Source organism: Hypomesus transpacificus, chromosome 18, assembly GCF_021917145.1.
Source record: "Hypomesus transpacificus isolate Combined female chromosome 18, fHypTra1, whole genome shotgun sequence".
In the NCBI taxonomy this organism is placed as follows: Eukaryota; Metazoa; Chordata; class Actinopteri; order Osmeriformes; family Osmeridae; genus Hypomesus; species Hypomesus transpacificus.
The window spans coordinates 10,275,262-10,292,364 of record NC_061077.1 but is presented as its reverse complement, the minus strand read 5'-3'; the positions used below and the strand labels follow the sequence as shown (position 1 = coordinate 10,292,364).

Sequence of the window (17,103 nt, the reverse complement as noted above, 5' to 3'; positions counted from 1 at the left end):
CTACTTTTGTGATGAGTGGTTGTTGCAATGGTGCCTACCCTGGAGTCAACCGCGAATCATATACTTTCTAGCAAATAAGTATCAGCAACATAACACAGTTTTCTTCAATGTTAAATTGTATCTGGTATTGAAAATATGACAGATGATCAATTGTGTAATGTTAAAAAGTAGCCACACACACATGCGTCTACTAGCCATACCAGCAGTTACTGCGTGGATTGGGCGTAAACGTCACATCCTTTTCCTTTATGGCAATGCCCGTGGCCTAGTTGAAAATAAAGCAACATGGCTCATGTCCTTTTTCTTAATCTAGTCTATGTAAAAACGATTTAATGGCATTTTTCAATCCCAAGTAACGATAAGTAGTGAATTTCCAGCGTCCTGATAAAGGTGAGTCTTCTTTCGCTGGCATGTGCTGTTCTACGCATAACGCTCAGGGAGCGTCTTTAAAATATGTATAATGTGGTAAACGTAGAAGCGTAGATCGCTAATGGGGTTATAACAATTTTTGTTTCAACACAGTGTTCCCTATATCAACTCAGTTGATACTTTAAACAAAATGTTCACCCAAGAAAATATGTTGGAATTGGAAGCAACCGTGCTATCAAGCCCATTATAAAAGCAGTTGAACGTGTGTGGTTGACTATTGACACTACCAATAATATGATAAAGATATACACTTTTACAACCTTTACAAACTGATTATTAACATAAGCTCAATTACATAATTTTCCTAATTCAGCGTCTCATATTTTGAATTAGCCCTTAGGATTGGCAGACATTCAAAAGTGAAATGCTGGCCCAGGGGGTCGCCCATGCCCAGAGGGTGCTGTCATCTTTAAATCAGCAGAGGAAGTTAGGCCAGTTCTGTGACGCAATGCTGCGTGTAGGGCCTGGGGAGGCACAGCCTGTCCACCGCAACATCCTCGCCTGTTTTAGCCAACTGTTCCAGGAGTTTCAGTCAGCCTCCATCCCATGCATGGAGGTCAGTCTACCCCTTGAGTGCTCTACTGATGGTCTTGAACTGGTCCTAGACTTCTTCTACACCGGGGAGCTAGATCTCAACTCTGTGAACATGGAGAAGGTGCAACAGGCTGCAGTCAGCCTCAGTGCTCCAGATGTAGTCGCTCTTTGTCAGCAGTTTGCAGCGGAGGCCACAGGTGTTCTAGTGGGACCTCAAAGTACAGCAGAGGGCCACATTGAGTCTTTTATGGGGACTCCAACAGCTATCCGTAAAAGGGGGAGGCCTAGAAAATCCAAACTGGAGACGTGTATCGATTCCAAAACTGAAGAGATACCAGTATATATCACACAAGGCACCACCGATTCAGACACACCCACAATCACCACCATTACACGCTCTGGGCGTAAAGTCAACTGCCCCAGAAGACTTCTGGGAGAGGCCCCTGCCTTGGAGATCACTCCCCAGGGAAAAGCCAGCAGGGGGGGGGCACCACCTATGGATGAGAAGAGGGATGGCGTTGTGGAAGAGAACAGCCAATGTCTTCCCCAGCCTGCTACTGGAAAAGAGGTAAAGCAATTGGCCCACCCAGAAAAAGACCTTCAAAGTATGGAGGTTTGAGACAACTGATATTTATTGGTTGTTTGGAGTATAGTTTGGAATAAAATTATACTGAGGTGGATTTTGGATCTGTTCTTACAGGTGGCTGAACAGGAGGACGCGGTGAAGGATAAAGATGGCTTTGATAACGATGATGGTGATGATAATGATCGTGGAGGTACTGATCTGTTTCATGAAGACTCAGATGAAGAGTACGTGCCTCCAGCCAGTCCCACAGTCACTACTCGACGCAAGGGCAAGGTCATTGCTGATAAAAAAGAGAATGGAGAGGAAGACCGTTCCAAAACAGGGTCTGTCCACTGTCCCACCTGTAAAAAGACATTTCGTAGTAAATACTACCTCAAAGTCCACAACAGGTATGCTTTGCAGACACCCCTAAGCCTGTCAATCGCATTGTGTCTCTCAGTCACATATCGTAAGCTTGAGGGGTGTGTAGTCTCATTGTGAGTTTTTTTTTACAGGCGTCACACCGGTGAAAAGCCGTTTGCTTGCACGAAGTGTGGACAGAGATACTTCAGGAAGGAGAATCTTCTGGAGCATGAGAGCAGAAATTGTGCAAAAATGATGGTGAGGGAAAATATATTAAGCATCTGCTAAATTCATAAAATGTAAAAATTGACATCAAATAGTTTCTGGATCTGGACTGGGATCTTTATTGGATACATGTTGACATAGATCATCATTTTGTGTATTAATTTAAAAAATCTTTTAATATTTCCATAGGAACACCGTTGTCTGCTGTGCCCTATGACATTTAAGAGGAGACAGGAACTGCGTTTGCATACAATCTCTCATACAGGAGACATGCCCAATAAGGTGCACTCCAAAATCAGCACACAATGTAGTGAACATGCTAGGGAAATACTACAAATGTCTATCCCAAGTTGTTTGATTTTTATTGAATTCATAATGACCTGTTTCAGTGTACAACATGCACAGAGCAGTTCATGCACAAGAGAGACTTGACAATCCACTTAATCAAGGTCCATGGCTTTCCTAAACCACACGCTGTAAGTGTTGAAATTAAGGTCTATCATAACCTGAACTTAAAACTGTAAATACTTTTATTTTTCCATTGTCATTAATAGGATTCAAACCATTATTATTTATTTATTGTTCAATACAAATATGGTTTCTGTCATTGTATTCTTCATCACTTAATGTACAACTGCTTGTTGTTTTATCCACAGTGCTCCTTGTGCCCCAAATGCTTCCTGTCCCGGACTGAGCTGCGCGTGCACGAGGCGTCCAAGCACCGGGGTGAGAAGCCCTTTGTGTGTGAGGAGTGTGGCCACCGAGCCTCCAGCAGGAATGGCCTGCAGATGCACATCAAAGCCATCCACAGGTATGGTAACATAGCGTTGGACATAACCCTATTTGAAAAGCTTTTATAAAAAAGCATTCCTCATTGTTTATTATACTCTTTATCGGGTTGATTGTGTTTGTTTTACAGAATGTAAGTCCCTTTTTAAATGAAAGGACTGGTGTACAAATAAAATAATGATTAAGTTCTCTGTAATGTATCGACTCCATTTGCTTACCTCACAGGAACGAGCGGCCGTTTGTTTGTGGGTTTTGCGGCCATGCGTTCACTCAGAAGGCCAACCTGAACATGCACGTCCGGGTCCACACAGGAGAGAAGCCCTATCAGTGTCATCTCTGTGGCAAGACCTTCAGGACCCAGGGTAATCAAATCAACATTTATTTGTATAGCGCTTTTTACACGCAAGCATGTCACAGAGGGCTTCACATAAGCCCCATAGAACTGCCCCTCAACCAACCTAAACCCTCAAGTAAGACAAGGAAAAACTCACTGCAGGAGAAAAAATGGAAGAAACCTTGGGAGGAGCAATTCAGTGAGGGATCCCCTCCTCCAGAGACGGTTTATGAAAGAGAGGAGCAGAACTCAGGCTTAACACAGTCATACAGCTGGGAAATGTCAATGGGTACCTTCTCCTGCTGCTGTCCTCCATCGGGCCTGTACAGGAGGCCTTGCCACTCAAACACACAAGTACAAATGCATCCAACATAACACTTTGTGTGTGTGTGTGTTTTCAGCCAGTCTAGACAAGCACAACCGTACCCACACTGGGGAGCGACCCTACAGCTGTGAGTTCTGTGAACAGCGCTTCACAGAGAAGGGCCCACTCCTTCGCCACATCGCTAGCAAACACCAGGAGGGTCGCCCCCACTGCTGCAACATATGCAACAAGACATTTAAAGGTGAGTGTGGGGCCCTGCCACTTGATGGACTGTGTTCTGAGATGTTCCCATCTCCAAACGGCCCGTGACTCAGTTCCTCTTTTGTGGCGTTGTCCCTTTAACCCAGCTATCGAGCAACTCCGGGTCCACGTGCGTCGTCATAAAGGCATGAGGAAGTTTGAGTGTAAAGACTGTGGCTACAAGTTCACCAGACAGGTAGGCCAAGGAAGGAAACGTGGACTACTTCTGTTCCCCAAACACACACACAAACACAAGTGACCTCTTTGTGAGTTTACCTGTTTATTCACATGTCTAACAGGCTCACCTGCGGCGCCACTCCCAGATCCACATCCGCGTGGAAAACTACAGCCCCCGTCAGAGGAGGCTGAGGAACCTGATCATCGAGGATGGGGAGGGAGGCCAGAGTGAGGCCGACTCCTCCCAACCCACCGAGGAGACCAACCTGGAGGACACAGCAGCAGGGGCTGGCTCTGCCTCTCTCCCAGAGCCCTGCGACGACGTCCAGGTGATGATCCAGCCCAGTGCCCTGGAGCTGGAGGAAGTGGTGTCCAGCCAGAGCGTAACCCTGGGGGAGGTGGCGCAGGGCTTCACAGTCGCCTGCTGTCCTGGAGTGGAAGATGCTGTTCACAGGGAGGGATAGCAGTCAGGAGAGGTGGTGACTGAGCTGCAAGGGGCCACCTCAGAGCAAGGCCGGACATACTGACACACAAACACAAGAAGCCCTGTTTGTGAAAATTGCACACAGAGAATTGACTCCTAATAGGATGACCGCTCGCTTTCCCGAACGACTCCAGCCGTGGTCAGTCAGTAGTCTTCTTTAACCAAGCAAGATATTCTCCTGTTCAACGGATAATGTTGCCTCTGACCTGACTGTTCCTGGTTCACTGTAGCTCTTTTTTACAGTTCGCTTTTTTTTATTTTTATGAAATGCATCATCATGTTGTGCAGTACATCATGTTATACAGATTAGCTGGATAGGTTGTAGAGAATGGGAATAGAGCCTTCTGTAAATACGTTCCCTTGCATCAAACCAATGACAGACTGATTAAATAGACAGAAAAGTTCTCCTGCCTGCAGTTTTATTTGGGATCCCACTTTAAGAATATTATCATCATCATCACACACACCCTTTCTTAAGGCAGACATATTTACATATGGATTCAGTAACACAAAGTACAACAACTTGTATGAAATCTAAGAAGAAAAAAAACAAGCCATACTTGAAAGTACCATTATTATTTCAATGCAATGTTACACAAGAAAATTGAGAATGTTAGTAATTCCAGTTTTCATTACAGCAATATTGTGTCACCGGTACATTCATATGTACCTGTGCTGTGATGCAACGGCCAAACAGTAACATTATCTCATTTACACAACATAACATAAATTCACTTTTATAAATAAATGCAACATCTCCAGATATAGGAAACATGACCTTAACCAAAGGTAACCAGTACTTCATGCAAACTAGATAGGTGTTTACTAAGTTAGTAATGCTAACCCTAAGGCTGCCAGGTCTACATGAACAGCACCTACTGGGAGATAGTGAATAGCCTCCAAGATCTTCTGTTAGTAGATTCATCAATGTTCTCTCATTGTATCTGCAAAATGGATGATAATCCTCAATGTCAACCCAAGTTGTCTATTTGGTTAGTGCTCGACAAACATAAGTTTTGTATTTGCTTTTGGAATGTAAGGGGGACTAAGCTATTGATTTAGTTGTCTCTCACTCTACAGCTGACAAGTAGGTTGCAAGACCAAGCCCAGTTGATTACATAGTATACAACAATCTATCCAAAACCACTATACTGCCATGCAGAAGTCCGTAAATGGGTATGTCGGGCTAACCCGGTAGTGAGTTACCCAGCCAGTCTACAACAGACTGTAACATACCCAGTCATTGAGATGAATCATCAAGATCAATGACGGCCTGGCAGGCACAGTCAACTACGTGGAGCTCACACTAAATAGATCCTGACCCTTCACAATGTCCCTGTGCTCCTCCCACCTCCTTGCTTCACTACCCTGACACGGCGTGTGGATTCACAGTAACCCTACCACACTCAGCACCCAGTAAACATCCATTCCCCACATTCGGAGTAAACAAAGCGAGACACAAACCAGGAACCAATCCGATTGGACGGCGGGCGGGGATTGCTTGGGATTTCCCCCTCTGAAGTAGGACCAGCCGGGCGGACGCTCCTTTGCTGGGCGCTGCTGTTCAGACCTCCCTGATTCAAGTCCCAGGCTACCGTTCTCACTCACAAGGCTCTGCTTACTTGTTGGTATGTGGAATAGGTGTGAGGGCTGGAAGGACCACGGTGGTGCCTCTGTCCCTCAGGCTGCGTTGACATCTTGCTGCTGGTTGAGATTGTTGTTGTGATTTAGTAGCGCCTGATGGCGATGGTGCCTGTGGAGGTGGATGGCGTCGGCCTCCGGCACGTCGATGGGGTCGAAGGCGCTGGGCACCGAGGGCATGAACTGGCGGAAGATGCTGACGCTGCCGTGCCAGAAGGTAGGCTGGGGCAGGCGGCCCGCCGGGGTCCAGGAGCGCGTCGTGGGGTCGAACGCTTCCACCACGTCCGACAGCTCGAACGTGTTGTCATAGCCACCAGACACAAACAGGCGGCCCCCCAGGGCAGCGACGCTCCCCCCCACATGGACCTGGGGAGAGAGGACAAGCTCACTGACACAGCTGCACTCTCATTAGAAGTTGTGATTAGAAACTAGCCACAACCTGCAAACGTAAACAACCGCCGTGTTTCCCCACACAAAGACTAATTCATGGCGGTGCGTCACAGAATCAACACCGGCAGTCACATATTGCGTTTGTTATTCTTTTTTTTTACCACTATTTAAAATACGCAGCGTTTTCGTTCAGCTGCATTTCTTTTCCTTGTTCTCCCTGTTTTTTTACTTCACACTGAAAAAAAAAGTCCCAGGAAAGTATTTTCTGGGACTGGAAAAGGCACTTGTTGAGGATGAGGACCATGTCTTGCTCTCTTATAGGGTGTTACATGTTATAGATGTGTAGATTTTTGGTACGGCATGTGGATTTTGTAGAGGTAAAGAAATTTGAATGGGGTGTGAATTTTGTATAGGGTGTTAAATGTGTGGATTTGGGTTGGGCGTGTGGATTTTGTGAAAATGTGAATAATTTTTGATTAATATAATATATATATATATATATATATAAAGTTCTGTGTAACGAATGATTAACAAAGGAATGATTTTGAACCACCCCCATCCCTCCCGGTCTGACATGGGGTGACACTGAACCATATACAAAACAAATGCGGGTGAGAGCTGATATAGAACCTGGTGTCTCATACCTGGGTCATGGGACTGATCTTGTCCCATTCGTTCTTCTGAGGGTTATAAACATCCACTTCTGCCGAGTCATCTCTGAACGCCACAAAGAAACAAAACAACAAGTCACTCTTCTGCTCCAGGACAACCTATTAGAGGCTGATACACAGACACATCACACTTTGCCTTTAACCCCCCCCCCCCCCCCCCACCACAACCACCACCCCCTTACCGGACAAAGTAGATGAGCCCATTCAGGGTCACGGTTTTAGGGGCGAAAGACCAGGGGGGCAGCTGGCCACAGCTGACCAGGGACCAGCGGTTGGTGTCAGCGTCGTAGCCCTGGATGGCCATGGTGTCCTCGCTGGTCATGGAGCCGATGGCGTACAGGCGCCCCCTGCAGGTGGTGGTGGAGCAGTTGTCCATGGGGTGCAGCATGGGCGCCAGGGCCTCCCAGCAGTCCAGGGCGTGGTCGTAGCGCTCCGTGCTGTCGGACGCCACCACGTACAGCTGGCCCTTCAGGACACACGAGCTGTGGTACTCCCGCGGCTTCAGCATGGGGGACACCTCCGTCCACTCGTTCACGCTCGAGTTGTAGCGCCACACGCCGTCGTAGAGGCGCGAGCCGTCCGAACCACCTGACCCGCAGACCCAGGGAAGGCGTCAATGTAGAGAAACGCTCATCTTACTTCTAAAGCTGACTTTAGATTTGGCACAACATTCTAATGGTGTCCTCATGGCTAGGTCTGTGGCATGCGTGGCCACATTGTCCCTGGCTGTTCTGGGGTGGCTCAATTCTTCCTCTTTAACCTTCATACCTGTGGGGTCAGACAACTACTCCCCGGTCATGCAAACAGAGGGTTCAGATATCACAGTTAAGTACGTGCCATACAAACAGAGCAGGCACGCAGTGTCAATCCGGCCTCTCCGTTTCCAGATATGGCGTGAGGTCTTCAGACAGCATGCGTGTTTATCTTCTGTGTGCGTGCGGTATGTACACGTTGGCTGATATTATAGAAATGTCCTCACAGGGACACTGTACCAAAGGTAACGTGCTAAATCATCCTGCGGGCAGGAAGGTGCCCTTCATAAGACTGACGGCATCATGTGCTGGATGGAGCTTTGTTGTTCAGCTCGGCCAAGGTCGGTCTGTGTGCACCGCTCAAGATTGATGGCACTCATCACTGGCCTGCCAGAAATGCAGGCAGCATGTGAAGGTCTGGGATGTTTCCTAAATGGCAGCACTTGTCTTTTTACAGAGCGCTGAGGATGAAGATGAGGAGGATGATGGCCTGTCTAGGGCAGGCCACCCTACCCCACCCTACCCCACCACAGATTTCTCTCAGCTAGTCCTGTCACAGCACATCCCCGCCCGCCCTCCCTCACCTCTCATCACTCCCTCTCATACATGTAGCCAGAGAGGCAGAGTGGCTGACTGCGGTTTATTTATAATCACACAGCCTGCCGTTTCATAAGAGCTACTGGCTAGGTTGTACACTGAAACTGAGACACACAGGAATCCTAACCAATATACACCCCCTGACTTCTGTCTGTTAGGCCTGAAGTAGTATACCAGATGGGACAACTAATGGCAAATACACATTTATAGAAGTATGAATGACCCTCAATCCTAGAGTTTGGATGCTCTCTATATTTGTACTCAACCAGAAGTGTGTTCCAAGTGGTGTGTGTCTTTGGCTCGGCTCCGACCTACCTGTGACATACATGTCGTTGCCTAGCGCCGCGATGCTGTAGCCTCCTCCCAGGTGATCTGGGAACTCAGCCAGGTAGCGCCACTGTCCGGTCTGAGGGTTGTAACAGTCCACGGTGACCAGCTCGTCACAGTCCTGGTCACACCCCCCCACCACCACCAGGATCTCCGCCAGGCCCGTGGACGGCCGCGGCCGCATGCGCTGGCAGGGCCGGTCGTGGCGGTCGTACTCGCAGGACTGGAAGCTGCGGGCCTCGCTGACCATGCGCAGGCAGGGGGGAGACAGGTAGACCAGTGGGTCGCTCTCCACGTGGGCTAGCAGGTAGAACCTGCGGACGAAGGGAAGCCGGACCTGCTGCAGCAGCTCAGGCCAGTAGTGCAGCCGGCGCTTGGGGTCGGCCTTCACCCAGCGCACCGCGATCTGATAAGCCGTCTCCTCCTTGTCCACGCACAGCCCGTCGTCCGAAATGAACTCCAGCAGCCGCTTCCACGGCAAGCGCTCAAAGTCCCGCCCTTTGGCCAGGTCCACGATGTTCTTCAGGACGAAGCGGCGGGCACTCGCTGCCAGGTCGCGGCAGGCGTAGGCCTCGGCAAAGTCCTGGATCTCCAGGCAGTTGGACACGTCCAGCCTCTGCTCCAGGAAGGCGCAGCAGGCCTCCTTGACTGAGGGGAACTGGAACAGGTCGGCCGTCTTCAGCAGCAGGTCCACGTTGTCCTGGGTCACCGTGACCCGGCCCGTGTAACAGAAGTCCACCAGCAGGCCCAGCAGTTCGGCCGACACCTCGTGCAGGATCACCCGGTCCATGGCGCTCTCCCTCAGCGTGCCGGCGAACATGGCCCGGAAGTAGGTGCTGGCCGCCGCCAGTACGGTGCGGTGGCAGTGGAACTCCCGGCCCTCGGCGCACAGCGTGACGTCGAAGAACTTGCGCTCGGCGCGGAGCTCGTGGATGCCCCGCAGCAGGTTGAAGGCGTGGGCCGAGTCGAAGAAGGGCAGCGTGGACGGCTGAGTCTGGAGGACAGGCTTCTCCATCACTCCTCCTCTGGGGAGATCTCTCTCTCTCAGGGCTCAGAGGACTGGGGATCTGGAGACGGATAAACAATAATTAGCCAATAATAATAATGATGATGGGGTCAATATGCCCAACTAAAATATTTGACCAAAAATAACTTTCACGGTATATCTGTGAAAGGTAAACAGAAACTATATTCATACAGCATTAGCATTGAGAATAGCTGCTACGGACTAGATAAGAATCACTGCCGTTTCAAAAATGAAATACCTCAAAACCCCTTCAAGTTGACTACATACACACGACATAGACAGCTTGTCCTATCTTGTTTTCTTTCAAACTTCAAACAACAAAATCTCCAAAAAGCGCCTCGTGCTCTGGACCTTCCTACCTTACTTCTTCCAGTCGTGTCAACTAGGGAAGTGTCAGCAAGTAACGGTTTGCTTTGTTCTGGAAAGTGCGACGGCAGAGCTCCTGAGAGAGTAGAAGCAGCTCCACGTACGTGTTTAAGAAAGAGAGCCTGCCTGTGCTCTGGTTCTATAAATACACCAGCAGTGTCCATTTCCACTGGGGGGGGGGGGGGGGTGTTAGGGGGGGGATGAGGGAGTCCACCCAACACAGGGTGGACTATCACAGCAGGGACTGCATTCACGCTGCCCCCTCCCCCTCATGCCCCTCCCCTAGGCCATCAGCCCCCCATGAGTACGAGCTGAGACATGAACCAGCCCAGACCTGGGCCCCCTCAACATCCCCCCCAGACCCAAACACTGGGCTTCCTGTCATCAGAAACACCAATCAGGTTATTAAAAAACACCCATTTAACAACCTGCTCTTATTATTGCACGGAAAACGGCAATTATCAAGGAGTGAATGTTCCAAACCTGATTTTAGGAGTCATAATATTTGCAAGTTGGGTCACAGCACATTTTAAGACACCTTCAAACAAGCATAACATGAACTGTATTTTATTCAGCAAAACTTTGATGTAGCCCACTTGTTTTGGGGTAAACACCAAACTAGGTTTCCAGACAGTCACCTGCCGGAGGAATAAAACAGCTTTGACTGTCAATAAAGATTTTAGGGATTTGAGGTCAGATTTAGAGATGATCATACCGGCTTAAAAATACACTGCTGTCTTTACACTCAAACAGTAAATCCATCTTCTTGTCATCCATGACAGAAGATACAACCAAAACACCATACTGAGGAGCCCAACTGACATTCCTCACCATGGTTCAACAATGCGTCCGCCGGTCCAGCTTGAGGGGGGATCAACTCTCTCCAAGGGCAGAGGGCAGGCTGGGCCCCCAAAGGTTACCCTTCTCCCTAAGATCCCTAACCCTGCTTTAGGCACACATCCGCCAAATGTCTGGGAAAGGGATTCTTTTGTCAGGTTAGAAGGGATGATTGCCTTTCCTTGCCAAGGGATGTGGTTCAATGGGGCTCTGAGTCAGTAAGGTCTGTGTGAGTCTAACTTCACTCTTATGATATTACTATACAAGGCAACCACTGAATTCTGGTTGTGCAGTGTAGTGCATTATGTTAAATATATTTGAGCCTTCTTGCCCACAGGTGTAAAATAAGTTTCTCAAATAACACATCTTGGTATGTAACTGACTGTAACAGAGAAAGTAAATAGCCCAACTCCTAAAAATCCAGGAAGATTGAGCAACCTCCGGGCAGTTTGTTTACCAAATGGGCCCGAGAATAGCCGAAAACGTGATACTCTCAGAGCAAGAGAGGGGAGGAGAGCCGCAGGGGGAGAAAGAGAGAGAGAGAGGGAGCGATTGATGGAAAGAGAGAGTGAATACGGCAAGGTTGGTGGACAAACTGCCCGGTATTTGAAGGAACACAAGCGACTAGTGTGACGGACCCCATGTGACGACAAGCTGCCCACACGAGGGGCGTGGGCTGTGCTAGCGAGGGGGAACACACGCTGCCCTCACCACGTAACAGTAGGAGCCTGTCTGGGCAGGAACTTCCCTCATACTCTATAGTAATGCTAGTGACCTCCGAGGAGAGACCCCCCCGCCCCTCTGACCAGGGCAACACGGTGACTCACTGGTCTTAATGCAGGCTCAGGATGTACCAGTCACTGTGTATTTATGGCTAATGAGTTTGCTAAACTGGTAATGGCTGGGTTACTAGGTCTCCGGTCCTCTTCGGTGCACTTGTTGACACTACAAAATACCAGGAGCTTTACAGAGGCAAATCGGACTAATTAACATGATGGTGGCAAAGGCTAACACAGGTCAGCCATGTTCACAGCCTTATCTGTTACTCTGTAAGTGCATTCTTGGTGTGGATTGGACTAGTAGATTTCTTGTTCATCTAATAAGCACTAAATAGCACGGAAAAACTTTAAATAAAAAAAGAATTAAGAAAAAAACTGTAATTACTCTGTAGAATTTCCTTTGAGATGATTATCTCCATGCATTGTATAACCTTCAGACACAAGATTTATTACATCAGAACTCGTGGTTTAAAAGACCAATAATCCAGTTTGAGGAATGTTTCTTTGGAAGCAGCTTTATGTAAATGAGGGTACATCTAAAACAGATGCAGCTGTTGTGAGCTCTCTTACCCAATACAGGGGTTTCCTAAATATCAAAACAACTTATGTTGCCACTTGCTGGTAAGATCTGGTTACTGCCATAGTCAACATTATCACATGCTGATTTAATCAAGCCTTACACTGGCACACTGCAGTTCAGTGTATTCTCCCTAATATGAGTCTGTGATGCATGCTTATCTATTGATCTCCACCAACAGAGTCCTACTGAAAACGATAACACTAACATGTCTCCTACCCAAGGACAACATTGATCTAATAACGCAGCGCTATCCGTTACTTACAAATAGCTGATTGCCTGGACTGAGTGAAACTAATTCTGCTTGGCTAAAACTGAATGTTTTCAAACTGTTGCTCATCAGCAGGTCAATGCTGCACCTGGTAGGCATGTGTCCGTGACAACACAGCTGCTCTTGAGCTGGTTCTTTATTCAGTCCAACCAGCATTCTAGGGCAGAGAACCCACAGACTGGTGAGGCCAGTTAGAGCCCTGGTCCCACAAAGCTGTGCCTAGTGTGGCCATAAAAAGGCAGCCCAGGACAGCCCTGGTCACATTCCATCTGATGAAGGCCAGTAAGGGCAGTAGACTGCAGTGCTACTGCTGAGACTGATCAATGTGTACAGAGTTGGAGGTCAAACCCCTGGTATGTTGGTGTCACACAGTTGTTTTGGACACCAGATAATGTCGGTCACACAGCCGGCTACATATACCGTTTTAGGAGGCAAACCGTGGCTGTGACTATTGTAGGCTATTCTATTCAAACATTGGCGGGTTGAGTGCGAGTTAATTTTAAACGTGCCAAATGTAGCTTACACATGTTTTGTGACGACAATAAAGGCTTGTAGAAGACATTACTACTGAAACATAGTAGTTGATCAGGCTTAACATGCCTTATCAATATCTTACACTATGAGCAAAGATGGTGAAATTACATATAAAAAAAAAAACAAGTCTGGGTAAATGCCTTGTTGAATGCGTATTCAGAGCACCTAAGATTATTTCGTTTATCAACACTGAAACTACTTCACAGGTTAAATGAGTATAGACAGTTTAGAAGTAGGCTATGGTGACACAATGGCCTATCGGGTTCTTGCAGAAATGTATATTTCAAAAATAATCTATATGATAAGTGTCTAAAAATTACTCAGTAATGTCTGCTTCTGCTGTCTACACAATGGGGAAACACGACCTTCGGAAACAAAATGGATACAAATGGATAAATCAAGCGGTAAGTGAATTACTTACCTAATCTATGGTGTTCAAGAGCAGAAACCTTTGCAGTTATGTTACAAAATGTAGCGATCTTTAGATTTTCAGTTTTAAGTGAAACTTTGATGTTGATATGACCAGTCTGTGCGCCATGACTCTGCACGGCACAGTATTTCGAGACTCCTCATTGGCTATTAAGCGGACACACTGGGTAAACACGTTTTCTATACCACGGTACACCGAATGGGTGGAGTTTTTGCTAACCCACTGTGGAATTGCTTTACAATACATAACCTTTTATATAAGATAAATGACACATACAGTGCTAAGTTTCCTATCACTAGTAATAATGTAGCAATTTTTCTATTTTATGTTGAACAATTTCCTCAAATACTTGATCACATCCATCCCCATGTGTGTGACAGTTGTCAATGTTTTGCTAAACTACTGAAGGTTGCTTATAATAAAAATTAAATTTGAGTTTAATAATTGCAAATTAAAGGATACCATAGCATAACACAATATTTTAGTACAAGGCCCTGTCCCAAATATTGTACTAGTACCTTTACAGATTGCTAATACAGTTGGAAGTGACACATTGACAAAAATAGCTCCAACCATGCATCACGGCTCTGTCAAAAACTCAGAGGAGTGTGAGAAGAAATTCAAACTGACAGAGTCAGCCCAGTGGGAACTGGTGCAAGACTGCAAAGAATGACATCAACCAGCTTATTCACCTTCCACCATTGGGTCTCTGAGTGTAATCTTTGAGCAAGACTCTGGTGATTATAACAATGGGATGATTGGTTAAAGGGCCATCAGATGGAGAAATCCGTCAGAAAGCCATATATGTAAATGATGTCATTGAATCATCTTCTTCTACCTCCAGTCCTCTGGGTGGGTGGACAGACTCCTACATCATCTAATTAATGCTTCGACTTCAACCAGGCCTCATTAACTTGAGCTGTCTCCCAAGGCCCTGACAAAATAAATATTTATTCTGACAATATCTCTGTTTAAAGGAACAGCTACTATGTAATTTTGGTCAAGAATATTTACCCCAAAATGTGCCTCTTCTAATTTCATATGATTCCCACACAGGTATGATAACAACAACATGAGAAAGGTTATCCTGTCAAAAAAATGTTGATGATAGTTAGTCAATTCATGTTTTTAATTATTCAAGTTAGGTGTTAGTTACCACTTAAGTGTTACCAACAATTATGTTCTCAGCAGCTCTAATTCATGAGGTGGATAAGGAGCAAACAGGAGTGAGATGTGGGTCTGAAATCTAAAATAAACATGGAAATCCCCATTGCAGTGTAATTAAAACTGGCCTCAGACTGAACTTTCCCTGGCCTCATAAGTCCTTCAGGCTATGCACCACAGACCTGGGAAATGCTGACAGGCTTAAAGACACATTGATTACTTTATCACTTCGGGCTCACTATTGACTGCATATGCTAAAATCACAAGGATTTAGTACAATACATGATATTATTCATGTTGTGACTTTTTGGTTAAAAAGTAACATTCTACATGTATTGTACTATAATTATAGAATTTACAATGTTTGTACATATTGCTTCAATAATAAAGTGTGATAGAGTTAATACAGGCAAGTTATGGAAGTAAAGCAAAGTAATACAAATGTTAGCCACTAGATGGAAGTACTGCTCATCACCTGATCATCGTTGGAAAGTTAAAATGGACACAAGTGAAATCAGGGGGCTTTATGAACATTATGTTGGATGAAATCAATATACTAGACTTAGATCTTCAATACCAAAAAAGACACTGAAGCAATTTCAGTTAGAATGAAATACATTCTAATGTGTTGGGCAGTTTTGTTCTTAAGCCAGGACAATTCATGCTCAGTTTACTTTCATCTCTGAAATACAGTATATGTAGAATTACCTTCTCTTCTAAAATCAGAGCAATGTTATATAGTGGAATCATTTTGAATAGATTAAACTTTCAGCAATACTCACACATAAGCACACATATAAGCACACCAACACACACACAAGCATGCACACGCACACACACACACAAGCATGCACACACACACACACACACGAGCATGCACACACACACAAACATGCACACACAAACACACACACACAAGCAGACAGAAAAGCTGATGTGGACAGTGGTCCTCATTGCGTCTTTCACTGTTGACGTTTAGGAATTAAAACAAGTTAATGTTTAATTGCAATGAGTATAAAAGTGTGGTTTTGAATATCAACAGAGACCTCTTGAGAGAAAGGAGAACGTGACATGAAAACGGAACCACTGAAGGTGTGTTCCTCATCTGAGAATACTTCAAATTATACTAAGTATAATATATAATAAGTACTACTCTATGCTCTGCTGTGCTTTGTGTATGAGCAACTCTCATGAGGAAGACTGTGGTCCTACCCATAACAATGCTCCTTGTGATCTATTGGATAGGGAAACATTTCATTTGCAATTCTACGGTGTCTTACTTCAATCTATATTATGTAGTAAATTACTCTTTTGGGTTTGTACGTTTGGGAAATTACAACACTGTGTATGATTAGATTAGAGTATTGCCTTTTCTTACAGTATTGTGTCCACAGTACACACATGTTTATGCTATCAACTTTGAGGACAGGTGTCCTTGTTGCTCCAGACGACCAGAGTACACTTCTAGCAGTCAACCATGCCACAAAAGATGTTCTTTGATTAGATAACTGCTTTTGTGTGAACTTGAATTGACCTTGAATTACTGTGCTATCATTTTCAAATACAGAAAATCTCAATTTTTCTGGACTACCACCCATTATTTCCAGTATTTCCTTGTGTAACATATGATTACTATTTTGAGTACTTAGAGTTAACTACTCTGTAGACGTAACAACAATCTTTTCAGCTTCATCAACTCAACCAGCGGGTTGCCCTGAGTGCTACAGTGTGCTTAACCCAAGCAAGAAAACATCACTTTATGCATCCACATACATCCAGTGGTCTGTGAACATTGTTCAAGATCAGACTTCTGGTTGTTGGGCCTTCAGCTTAGAGAGTTGTATTCAGTGAGACATAAAATGACGATTCAGATCATCATGACATACACTCATGGATTATCAGCAAGTTATTGCTGAGTATGTAGGGGTGGTGAAAATGCTGAAGGGAGAGTTAGTTGGCGTAAACTTCATGATGACCTCCATCATAACAGCAAGTAAACCCATTTGCTTTGTGCATTCATCTGGTTCACCTCTGACTTTGTTGTGGGTCCCCACTGTACTCACATACAAGAGCAAGGGGAGTTTAGTCAAACGTTTTCAGGTTACTTTGGGAAAAACAAACTTTGGGAAAATGACCTTTATGAGTTGTATAATATCGGATGGTAAGTCAGTGCTGCACTGGTGCACACTGCCTAATCAGTAATCCTATGATGACCGGCAAATGAGTGTGGATATTACCTCCATTGGCACATCTTCAGAGACGGAATGTACTGTAA

At 45.8% G+C, this 17,103-nt stretch overlaps 2 protein-coding genes across 5 annotated transcripts; one reads left to right on the top strand and one right to left on the bottom strand.

Annotated features, from left to right (window-relative positions):
• Nucleotides 1-235: 235 nt before the first annotated feature.
• Nucleotides 236-4,869, top strand: zbtb48 (zinc finger and BTB domain containing 48). Of its 2 annotated transcripts, none has more exons than XM_047039460.1 (11): nt 236-390; nt 763-1,531; nt 1,664-1,938; nt 2,044-2,149; nt 2,306-2,398; nt 2,506-2,592; nt 2,773-2,927; nt 3,131-3,267; nt 3,641-3,805; nt 3,912-4,000; nt 4,104-4,869. In XM_047039460.1, the coding sequence occupies exons 2-11, from the start codon at nt 794-796 to the stop codon at nt 4,443-4,445; spliced, it is 2,187 nt and encodes a 728-aa protein (XP_046895416.1). In that variant the 5' UTR covers nt 236-390; nt 763-793; the 3' UTR covers nt 4,446-4,869. The 2 variants fall into 2 exon arrangements, with proteins under 2 accessions (XP_046895416.1, XP_046895417.1); XM_047039461.1 differs by having other exon boundaries at nt 246-390; nt 523-1,531.
• A 1-nt stretch (nt 4,870) lies between these two features.
• Nucleotides 4,871-13,805, bottom strand: klhl21 (kelch-like family member 21). Of its 3 annotated transcripts, none has more exons than XM_047039466.1 (5): nt 13,656-13,805; nt 8,832-9,910; nt 7,350-7,755; nt 7,141-7,213; nt 4,871-6,472 (listed from the first exon to the last, which is right to left on the bottom strand). In XM_047039466.1, the coding sequence occupies exons 2-5, from the start codon at nt 9,856-9,858 to the stop codon at nt 6,146-6,148; spliced, it is 1,833 nt and encodes a 610-aa protein (XP_046895422.1). In that variant the 5' UTR covers nt 9,859-9,910; nt 13,656-13,805; the 3' UTR covers nt 4,871-6,145. The 3 variants fall into 3 exon arrangements, with proteins under 3 accessions (XP_046895422.1, XP_046895424.1, XP_046895423.1); XM_047039468.1 differs by lacking the exon at nt 13,656-13,805 and adding an exon at nt 10,230-10,354; XM_047039467.1 differs by lacking the exon at nt 13,656-13,805 and adding an exon at nt 10,109-10,219.
• Nucleotides 13,806-17,103: the final 3,298 nt, after the last annotated feature.

What these genes read in the sequence shown, in the direction of transcription:
- zbtb48 (XM_047039460.1), top strand. Translation starts at nt 794, where the DNA reads ATGCTGGCCCAGGGGGTCGCCCATGCCCAGAGGGTGCTGTCATCTTTA. An exon ending in CACATCAAAGCCATCCACAG is followed by an intron (nt 2,928 to 3,130) that starts GTATGGTAACAT and finishes CTTACCTCACAG; the next exon opens with GAACGAGCGGCCGTTTGTTT. An exon ending in ATGCAACAAGACATTTAAAG is followed by an intron (nt 3,806 to 3,911) that starts GTGAGTGTGGGG and finishes CCTTTAACCCAG; the next exon opens with CTATCGAGCAACTCCGGGTC.
- klhl21 (XM_047039466.1), bottom strand. Translation starts at nt 9,858, where the DNA reads ATGGAGAAGCCTGTCCTCCAGACTCAGCCGTCCACGCTGCCCTTCTTC. An exon ending in CAACGACATGTATGTCACAG is followed by an intron (nt 7,756 to 8,831) that starts GTAGGTCGGAGC and finishes TCTGCGGGTCAG; the next exon opens with GTGGTTCGGACGGCTCGCGC. An exon ending in GGGCTCATCTACTTTGTCCG is followed by an intron (nt 7,214 to 7,349) that starts GTAAGGGGGTGG and finishes TGTGGCGTTCAG; the next exon opens with AGATGACTCGGCAGAAGTGG.